This window comes from Mandrillus leucophaeus, unplaced genomic scaffold (genome assembly GCF_000951045.1).
Source record: "Mandrillus leucophaeus isolate KB7577 unplaced genomic scaffold, Mleu.le_1.0 Scaffold922, whole genome shotgun sequence".
In the NCBI taxonomy this organism is placed as follows: Eukaryota; Metazoa; Chordata; class Mammalia; order Primates; family Cercopithecidae; genus Mandrillus; species Mandrillus leucophaeus.
The window spans coordinates 34,372-44,627 of NW_012110053.1; the positions used below are offsets into that span (position 1 = coordinate 34,372).

The 10,256-nt window shown below is 48.7% G+C and overlaps 1 protein-coding gene across 1 annotated transcript; it reads right to left on the reverse strand.

The window, feature by feature from the left end:
• Positions 1-401: 401 nt before the first annotated feature.
• DNAJC14 (DnaJ (Hsp40) homolog, subfamily C, member 14) lies at positions 402-10,213 on the reverse strand. The gene is made up of 8 exons (XM_011969975.1): positions 10,128-10,213; positions 8,914-9,061; positions 6,660-8,128; positions 2,831-2,937; positions 2,499-2,618; positions 1,998-2,158; positions 1,799-1,901; positions 402-1,615 (listed from the first exon to the last, which is right to left on the reverse strand). The coding sequence occupies exons 3-8, from the start codon at positions 8,070-8,072 to the stop codon at positions 1,405-1,407; spliced, it is 2,115 nt and encodes a 704-aa protein (XP_011825365.1). The 5' UTR covers positions 8,073-8,128; positions 8,914-9,061; positions 10,128-10,213; the 3' UTR covers positions 402-1,404.
• Positions 10,214-10,256: the final 43 nt, after the last annotated feature.

Here is a 10,256-nt window from a genome sequence, read left to right on the forward strand (position 1 = left end):
GGCAAGTTTCTTTGAATCAGGAAGGCAGGTGAGGTAAGGGCCCAATCACTCTCCTCCATAGCAGGAAGCCATTTGGGCAGCTTGTTCAGTGATTACATCTTTCCATATCTTCTACACCTACCACCTTCCAGCTCTGTTTTGCTGTGTATTTTTCTTATAATAATTTTTTCCAGCTATAGCTGCAGTTTAATCAGCAGGAAGGACAAAGAGCTGTCCTCATAAGGCTGGGGGTAGGAAGATGGAATACTGACCTAATGTATAAAACTTAAAACAATTCTCTAGTCCCCTCTCCTTTGGTCCAGTAGGAGGTGCCCTTCACTCTAAGCTTAACACTTCTTGGGAAGGGATTCTCAAATGAGAAAAAGGGCTCCAGTTATATGGGCAAAAAAGAGGGAAGATACAGGTTACCAGTTATACATTTATAGAAAGATAATCCCCTGGCTTTAAATAGGTATGTACATACAAATATGAACAAACTTAAAAAAAAAAATACAAACCCTTGAATCACATGGGGACTTCTGGGAACCCCTGCATCCTTCCCCCTCACCCAAGGGCAGTGGGCATGAATCTACTTTTTAAAAATGATTAATTTTGGCCATCCTTGCAGAAAAGAGCCTAAAATTGGGTGATTTACCCACAAAGTGAAAGTCGAGGGAAAATTCAGTTTCCACTCTCTGAACTCTATGCGGTAATCTCATATCATTAGGGCTACATGCTTTCTTGTTCTGTCTTTTAAATATTATATCAGGGTAAAGGAGAGGGCTCCTCCTGAAATGGTTCAAGAAAGAAGACAGACTGTGGCTTTAAAAGGGTGGGAAAAAGTGTCATCTGCCCTAAAAGCAAATGACAAGACAAAGGCATACAGACCCCAGGGAAATACCCAGTTCCCACACCTAAAGGGATATACTGTCCAGCCCAGGTCCAGGCCCTAGGTTCTTTACTCTAGCTACCCCCTATTTCTTTGGTATTGTCAAAAGACAAGATTCAGGCCGGGCGCGGTGGCTCATGCCTGTAATCCAGCACTTTGGAAGGCCAAGACGGGTGGATCACCTGAGCTCAGGAGTTTGAGACCAGCCTGGGCAACATGGTGAAACCCCGTCTCTACTAAAAATACAAAAAAGAATTAGTTGGGCCAGGTGTGGTGGTGTGTGCCTGTAATCCCAGCTACTCAGGAGGCTGAGATGGGAGAATTGCTTGAACCCAGGAGACAGAGGTTGCAGTAAGCCGAGATTACACCACTGCACTCCAGCTGGGCAATACAGCGAGACTCCGTCTCTCAAAAAAAAAAAAAACAAAAGATTCAGTTCCTAGGTGTTGGGGGAGGAGGGATAAATCAAACTCCATCCTGTGCTGTACACAGCCCTTTTGACTCCCTGACATTGTTTTGAGGAAAGAGAAGGGGCGTCAACGTTGGAAGGGCCTCCTCACTTTCTTCCGCCGCTTCGGTTTGGCTTCTCCCTTGGGTACTGTGCTGTTGGACTTAGAAGCTGCAGTGGCACCAGGGGCAGGCTGAGGAGCTGCAAAGAAGTTCCCATTGGGCATCTGCCCTGGGGGTACTTGAAAGATCCGACTTAAGAAATCGTGAAGATCAGCAGGAGGGGCATCTGGGGTGGCTCTGAGATAAAACAGAAATAAGGCAAGAGATGTTAGAGTCATATGGTTACCTAAAGTTAGATATACTTACCAGTTCCCAAACTTCCTAAAAAATAAGGCCCCTGAGTGTCCTAAAAAGCAGGTCATCTGAAACCATATTCAAAACTGAAATAGTGGGTAGATTATTGACAGAAATACCACCTACCTCTGCCGCCCTCTGGTGCCTGGAATCCGAGAACCAAATGAGATGTGATAGGGGACTCTGTGGGTATCTGGGGAGATACCTACACGCTGGCATCCAGCCCACTCTGTAAACATGAGAAATAATTAGCCAAAACATTGCAGTTTAGAGCACATAAGAGATCAGGAAGTATGAGCCTGTATTTCTAGAGGACAGAGAGTACCTGTGATGTCATACACCTTTCCATCCATCAGTGCAAAGTAGGTGATCTTGAGGCCCAACATGCTTGACTCTGCCCAAAAGTCCCCTTCCTCAGCAGGATGCAGTCTATTACACTCAGCACAGTATCTGGCACTCTTAGGTTCCCGGTCCATTTCAAACCTCCTGCAACCAACAAAAGGATAGTTCTTTAATAATTTGTCAAGCCTACTTAGGGCATTACTAGTAGTCTTACCATTATTCACAAGTAGGGCTGAAACATCTAAAATTACCCCCACTTAGATATTTCATATGCCTTCAATGTTCTATCTTAAAAGCTAATTTTTCTTAGTGCTAATTAAAATAGTCAATCTCTTGACAATATGACAAAGGTAGAAACTTAAGGGTCTTTTTACTAATTATGAGATACAGATGTAACTCATAATTACCAATACTCACGAGGAAGATCTTTGGTTACCTAATCCCTGAGCTGTGATTGTCCCATCCCTCTCCTTCTATTTCATACCTATGCTTTCCTTGGCATCGGCTACACATCATAGTATTCATTGCCTCCTTGAGGTCATCTTGCAGCTTGGACAGAAACTCATTTACTGACCGGCTCAGCTCATTCTCTGCCATTCGTTTCCTAAGAGAAGAAACACTTTGTAAGTCAGAAGGTATTGAGGGAGGGACAAAGGGAGACACATCAATTGGCCTCTTGAGGCCCCTGTCTAGCGAGAAAGACAAGTGACTTTAGTTCTCTCCACCTCAACGAGCCTCCACCCCCAAGTCCAGATGCCTCTCCTATTAAGGATTTTTCATTTACCATTATCTGATGATTTCCCATCTCCAACTTACATGTCATATTCCTTTCGCTTTTCAGCATTGCTGACAATGTCCCAAGCTGCTCGCAAAACCTTGAAGGCCTCCTCAGCCCGGGGATGATGATTTTTGTCAGGATGAACCTACCAAGACAGATTTCATTACAAATCCATTCCAACCCTCTCCCCACCTTGAGTTTATTCTCATATCAAAGGGCTCTCTTTCATCACCCTTTTGAAGAGTCAGCGTAGCTTAATGATTAATTGCTCTGGCTCTGCAGATCTGGTTCAATTCACGGCTCTGTTAATTAGCTATATTACCTTGAATATCTATCTTTTTTTTTTTTTTTTTTGAGACGAAGTCTCGCTCTGTTGCCCAGGCTAGAGTGCAGTGGCACGATCTCAGCTCACTGTAACCTCCACCTCCCAGGTTCTAGCAATTCTGCCTCAGCCTCTCTAGCAGGTGGGATTACAGGCATGTGCCACCACACTCGGCTAATTTTTTTGTATTTTTAGTGGAGACGGGGTTTCATCTAGTTGGACAGTCTGGTCTCGAACTCCTAACCTCAAGTGATCTGCGTACCTCAGCCTCCCAAAGTGCTGGGAGTACAGGCGTGTGCCACCGCACCCAGCCTGAATATACATATCATGGATTGCTGGGGGGATTAGATAATAATATATATGAAGTATGTAGCAAAGAATCAGGCACTACGGTGGATTCATCATCCCAGTTTGCCTGAGACTTTCCCAGTTTTAGCACTGAAAAGTCCCATGCCTCTAGAAACTCCTCAATCCCAGATGAATTGGGACAGTTGGTCTCCGGCACACACATATATCAGTCATAAAATAAGAGTTCCAAAGATGTTACATCTTGAAACTCATTCTTTTTTAACTAGAAAATTCTCATATCCAAAACTTCCTACAGTGATCTACCTTTCAGTCTCAGAAATGAAATAGCGTATCATGGTCTCAGAGGCTTTTTATATACTTTCAGCCTTCTCTCCAAGACAAATAATATCCTCTCTTCCTACAGCTTCCTGATTGTACGCATCCCCATTCCCCAAAGAGATAAAGCTAGTCTCCTGCCTGATGCCAAATAACTAAAATGCTGTTAAATTTCCCACATTCCCAAGCTAATTGAACAGCCTTTTAGTCATGTTCACACTAGGGCTTAGTGGCAGTGAGAGGTTCAATGAAAGCCCAGAGACACTCTGGTCCAGGACAAGAGAGATCTTTGGGATATAGGGATAGATGTTTTGAGGGTAGGGGAACTTAACTACATCTCTACTCCAAGAGAAATTGAAAAATGAGAATTTTTGTTAAGCATAATATTCTCCAAAACAGGATGTCTACTAAAAGGTGAGAAAAGAGCTCTACTACTAGTAGAATTAGTAACAATGAGAGTAAACAATTGTTACCCACTCTAAAAATTGAGTAAACAATTGTTACCCACTCTAAAAATAGAGCAGAGGCCAAGTGCAGTGGCTCAAGCCTGTAATCCCAGCATTCTGGGAGGCCGAGGCAGGTGGATTGCTTGAGTCCAGGAGTTCGAGATCAGGCTAGGCAACATAGCGAGACCCCCATCTCTACTAAAAATAAAAAAAAAATAGCCGGGTGTGGTGGTGCACAACTGTAGTTCCAGCTACTCGGGAAGCTGAGGTGGAAGAATCACCTGAGCTTGGTGGGGGTCAAGGCTGCAGTGAGCTGAGATCCTCCCACTGTACTCCAGCCTGGGGAACTGAAGTGAGACCCTGTCTCAAAAAAAAAAAAATATACCAAGCTATCTACTAAGGGGCATACATTTCCCACCAAATTAATTCAGTCCTTTAGTAAGCTATAGGTGTGGTGGTTTACTGTACCTTTAATCATTAATGAAAACTTTAGTTGCCCATTCCTTTTTGGTGTCATGCAGCCATTGAGGTAATTTGCACACTGTGATGTTTTACCAGTCCAGCTCCATACACTCCAGTGTAAGTAGGCCTCCAATTTACACACCTTACTTACATTCATAATATAGTTTTATTGGTACAGAAATAGCAGTAACAATCCGGTCTCTAATATCAATTTAATATCTGCTTTTAATACAATTTGATAGCATGCTTGTATTAAACCATTTCCCTCAGTCATAAGTTGCAACACAACTCCCATCTGCACACCCTCTTTTTTTTTCTTTTCTTTTTTTTGAGACAAGGTCTTGCTCTGTCGCCCAGGCTGAAGTACAGTGGCACGATCTCAGCTCACTGCAAGCTCCCCCTCCGGGTTCATGCCATTTTCCTGCCTTAGCCTCCCGAGTAGCTGGGACTACAGGTGCCCGCCACCACGCCCAGCTAATTTTTTTGTATTTTTAATAGAGATGGGGTTTCACCATGTTAGCCAGGATGGTCTCGATCTCCTAACCTCGTGATTCACCCACCTCAGCCTCCCAAAGTGCTGGGATTACAGGCGTGAGCCACCGCGCCTGGCCCTGCACACCCTCTTATCAATAAAAGCAACCATATTTTCATGTATGATGTACATATGCATACACTTCCATTTTCTTTCCCTCTCCTATTCTGAGTTGCTGACCCTGAAACAGCCTGTTTTCTCCTACCTGGTGCTAAAATACTTACATCCACTCCCTGACCCTCCCACACTAGGTCCATATTTGCTTCTCTGGGAGAAATAGTTGGGTTGCCCCACGTTTAAAAAAAAAAAAAAAAAAACCTCATTTGTTCAGGGAAGAGCAACTGAGGTGTTCTCTGAACAGGTCTTTTTCCCATTCTAGTTAGAGGGACTTCACCTAGATATTCCAGGTGAATGAGTGCTACATTGCCTAATATACCAGGTTCAAAAAATATATCTCATGACAAGAAACAAAATGGAGGGACGATCAGACCCCATCGTAGAGGGGAAAATATCTTTTTTTTTTTTTCACATGGTCTAGCTTTGTTGCCCAGACTGTAGGTACATGATCCTGGCTCACTGCAGCCTCGACCTCTTGGGCTCAACTGATCCTCCCACCTCAGCCTCCTTAGTAGCTGGGACTACAGGCATGCGCCACCAAGCCTGGCCTCCCAAAGCGCTGAGATCACAGGTGTGAGCCACTACACCTGGCCCAAAAAGTCTTTATGACTCCTTCCTAAGAATATGTTAACCGGCCGGGTACAGTGGCTCACACCTGTAATCCCAGCACCTTGGGAGGTTGAGGCGGGCGGATCACAAGGTCAGGAGATAGAGACCATCCTGGCTAACATGGTGAAACCCCGTCTCTACTAAAAATACAAAAAATTAGCCGGACATGGTGGTAGGCGCCTGTAGTCCCAGCTACTCAGGAGGCTGAGGCAGGAGAATGGCGCCAACCCGGGAGGCGGAGTTTGCAGTGAGCCAAGATCGTGCCACTGCACTCCAGCCTAAGAGAGAGAGTGAGACTCCTTCTCAAAAAAAAAAAAAAGTTAATCTTCACCTACCCGTTAACTTTTTACTCTGCCTTCCCTTTATTCCACTCTCCCTAAAACTGGAATAGAAAATATAGGAACAGGCCAGGAGCCGTGACTCACACTTGTAATCCCAGCACTTTGGGAGGCTGAGGCGGATGGATCATGAGATCAGGAGTTTGAGACCAGCATGGTGAAACCCAGTCTTTACTAAAAATACAAAAAAAATTAGCCAGGCATGGTGGTGCGCACCTGTAATCCCAGCTACTCATGAGGCTAAGGCAGGAGAATCACTTGAACCCAGGAGGCAGAGGTTGCAGTGAGCTGAGATTGTGCCACTGCACTCCAGCCTGAGTGACGAGGCAAGACTACATCTCAAAAAAAAAAAAAAAAAAAGAAAAGAAAGAAAATATGGGAACAAAAGAGAGGAACAGGAAACAGAAGGGTACTCACCATCACTGCCAGCTGTCTATAGGCCTTCTTCAGTTCAACATCTGATGCTGTGGCCTCAACCCCCAGTACATGGAAAGGGTTTAGCTCATCCTCAGGAACCCCAGTCATGGTCAAGAGTCGAGCCACTTCCTCCTCAGGCTGGCAGTAGCGCCCACTAGCTACAGGTGCATTCCCCTGCCTATTAGTATTCTGCTTGACCCAAGGCAACTCCAGCCAGCCCCACTGAACTATTCTTACCAGCCGCTGCCATGGCCTGCTATCTCTCAGCAGAGTCAAGCAACGCTGCAAGGCTGGGGAATCCAGCCAAGAGAAGAGCCAGGTGGCCTTATCCCTCCAGCCTAACCGGTCACCTAGTCCCACCAGAAACCGCCATCCCAACTGTAGAAAGCCCAAAAAGACAGCCAGAGCCAGGAGCAGCAAAGCACCCAGCAGCTTAAGAAAACGGGTAAACAATCCTACTCCACAGTAAAAACCCTGGCTTAGAAACTGAAACATGACCTGGGCCCAGCCCCCCAGCCGCCCTGTCCAGACTCCCATCCAAACTCGAAAAAGGTCCAAATCACTGCTTTTCAGCTGCCTGCATGCATAGATGAGATGGCCACAAGTTTCTACGTACTCTCCCACCAATACCAGCAGTTCAATCAGCCACCAAAAGCCTGCCTGTCCAAGTTGACACAGTTCCTCAGCTCCCCACAATCCCAGGCCTCTGCGCTTATCTGCCTGACTTCGTTTCCGGCCCAGCCGATGTCGACCAGGGGACCTGGGATCCCTTCGTCCACCCTCCCGAGTATCCTCCTTGGTTGGAAAGCGGTGCCGCTGTCTCCGGGATGTGGGTTTCTTTCCGCTGGACACACGTGAAAAGTCACTGGGGAACTTAAGAGATTCTTCATCATCATATTCCTCTTCCAACTCTTCATCTTCCCCCAAGGCTGGAGAGGTACAGTGGTGGCAAAAGTTACTAGAAGAGCCATTTTCTCCCTCAGAGTAACGCCCTTCTGGAATTCCAGGTGTTCCCTGGCAGTTGCAAGCAGATGGAATGGAAAGAAAAGAAGGGTTCCCATCCTCCTGGTACCCCGCCTCATCGTCTTTTGAGAGTTCCTGGTCCACTCCTGACTCTTCTTCTGACGATGTCTCACTCTGGTCAGGGTCCTCTGCATCTCTAGGTGGTCCTGGACCCCTTGGGGGGCCATGGCTTGGGTCCAACCAATGGGCTGGGTTTGGGTGCTGTGTGTACTTAGGACCAGAGTGCTCTGTGAGGCAGCGGGTACCATTAGGAGCAGTCCCTGCTGAGTCCCTGAGTCCTGAGAATGAAGGTATTTCAGGGTCCACGGAGGGTCCTAAAGTCCTGAGGGAGGCACCACCACTATGGTGGGCTCCACACAACCCTCTTTCTCCGGGGTGCTTCTGGGCCATGACCCCAGGGCTTCCTGAGGGTCTTAGGTCACAGCCATCATGGTGTGTTCTGATGCCTGTAACAGATGTCAAGGTGGAGACGGTCAAGGATGAGCCCAAGAGAGGAATTAAACAATCTTAAGTAGTGGACACATTTAATTCATCCACCTCCCTTGTTTTCCCAAGTTCTTTGGGGGCATTCGCTATTCCTAGCAATAAGCCAAAACTAGACTCACCACAACCCTGCTTGCTCCCTCCCCTCTCCTCCAAATCACCTAAGTTTTTCTTCTTTCCCCAGAAAACTATAACCTTCAATCAGGGAAAAAGGGAGGTACCGTAAAGGGTGTGGTCGGGGGAGGGTGGGTCACTCTTAGGAAAATGGGAAAGGCGGCCGGATAGGGGGCCACAGACTGCCAGTAAAGGGTGGGGGCCGTGGGGCCCTGGAGGAAAATCTGGGGGCGGAGCTTAGGGCTGCCCCTAAGAAAGACTACCAGGGAACCCACCGGCTGTGTAGAAGGGACGAAGGTGGCCGGGCACGGTGGCTCACGCCTGTACTCCCAGCACTTTGGGAAGCCGAGGCGGGCGGATCACGAGGTCAGGAGTTCGAGACCAGCCTGACCAATATGGTGAAACTCCGTCTCTATTAAAAATACAAAAATTAGCCAAGCGTGGTGGCGCGCACCTGTAGTCCCAGCTACCCGGGAGGCTGAGACAGAAGAATCGCTTGAACCCGGAAGGTGGAGGTTGCAGTGAGCCGAGATCGTTCCACTGTACTCCAGCCTGGGCGACAGAGCGAGACTCCATCTCAAAAACAAGCAAGCAAACTAACAAAAAAAATAAAAACAAAAAAAAACGGACGTACCGAAGAACGGCGGTAACTCCTCCCCCTCGAGCCGCCCGGCCTGGGGCCAGGGTGAGCTACGAGAGCCGCTCTCCCGGCTCCGCCTCCCGCTCACGCTCTGCTTCCGCCTTCCGTCCCCGCCGCCGCCGCCGACCTGGCCCTACTTCCACTTCCGGGGTCACCAGGGAAGAGACGGGAAGGAAAAGAAATAGTGGTTGGCTGAGAGGCGAGCCAGTCCAGCTAGTGCTGCGTCGACTCCAAGGAGGCGGTCCTAAGGAAGTATTGGCTCCGCCATTTAAAGACCCCTCCCTCCGCGTGTGGGAATAGGATTCCCGCAGGTTGCACCGCTGGAAGGAAGGCAAGTGGGCTCTGCACCAATGCCTGCAGACTAAGGGCAGACTCTCAGGGTTGCTCTGGGTGTATTCCTGGGCTTTGTATTCCTGGGAGATGGAGGGCAGCCACCGAGCCACACGTAGTCTGTTTCCCTTGCAGACAAAACCGGGGAGCTCTGAAGAGTCACTGCCCTGATCCCTTCCGTGCTGGCAGCTGCGAGGACAGAGGCCCCTTTGTATCCTGCGGTGCGGAGGTGGAGCAGAGGAGAGGGTGCCCCGGACTGGCCCCCACCCTCGCCCTGCAGCGCTGCCCCTCCTTTCACAGCAACCCACGGCCTCCCCCTCGCTTGACCCAGCTGGCGAGCTGCCCCTTATACCTGGATCCGCCCCTTGGGACGCAGCTCCCCTGGCCCGATCACCGAGCGGTGCCTAGGAACTGGGAGCATAACTCAGCTCGGCTCAGAACCTTACCCGAGAGCCAAAGAATACTGAACTCATCTACATGCTGCTTGACATCTTATCTGCATACCAAGCTATTTGGTGGACGTCCACATGCGCCCCCGACTCCCGTTCCGTCGGTGCCCTCCTCTGCACACGGCTCTAGCCTTATACCTCTCCTGTCAGTGCCCCTTCCAGGCCCCGTCTTGATCCGAAAGTTTTTCCACCCATGAACCCCCCGCTGGCGCTCCCAGCCTAGCAAAAGCCCCTTCCCTGGGTCCACGATCCCGACCACCCGGCTCTCCAGAAGACAATACTCCAATTCTCTGGGAAGTGGAAGAAACCAAGCTAGAGCTAGGGGGGCGCTGGGACCCCTATTGGGGCTTTGAGAGCTTCCGGTTGTCATCTCCTAAGTATTCGGAGACCCTTCTCCGAAACTCTTGGGGTGACTCTCAAGACTCTTACCTGCTATATAGTTGGGGGTCTCTGGTCCTGGACTAGAGCAGTAGGCAACCTAGGTCCCCACACACACAGGGGAAAGAGTTGGAGGGGCCTGCCTTGTGATGTCACCCCCCCCTCCACCCACCGCGGACG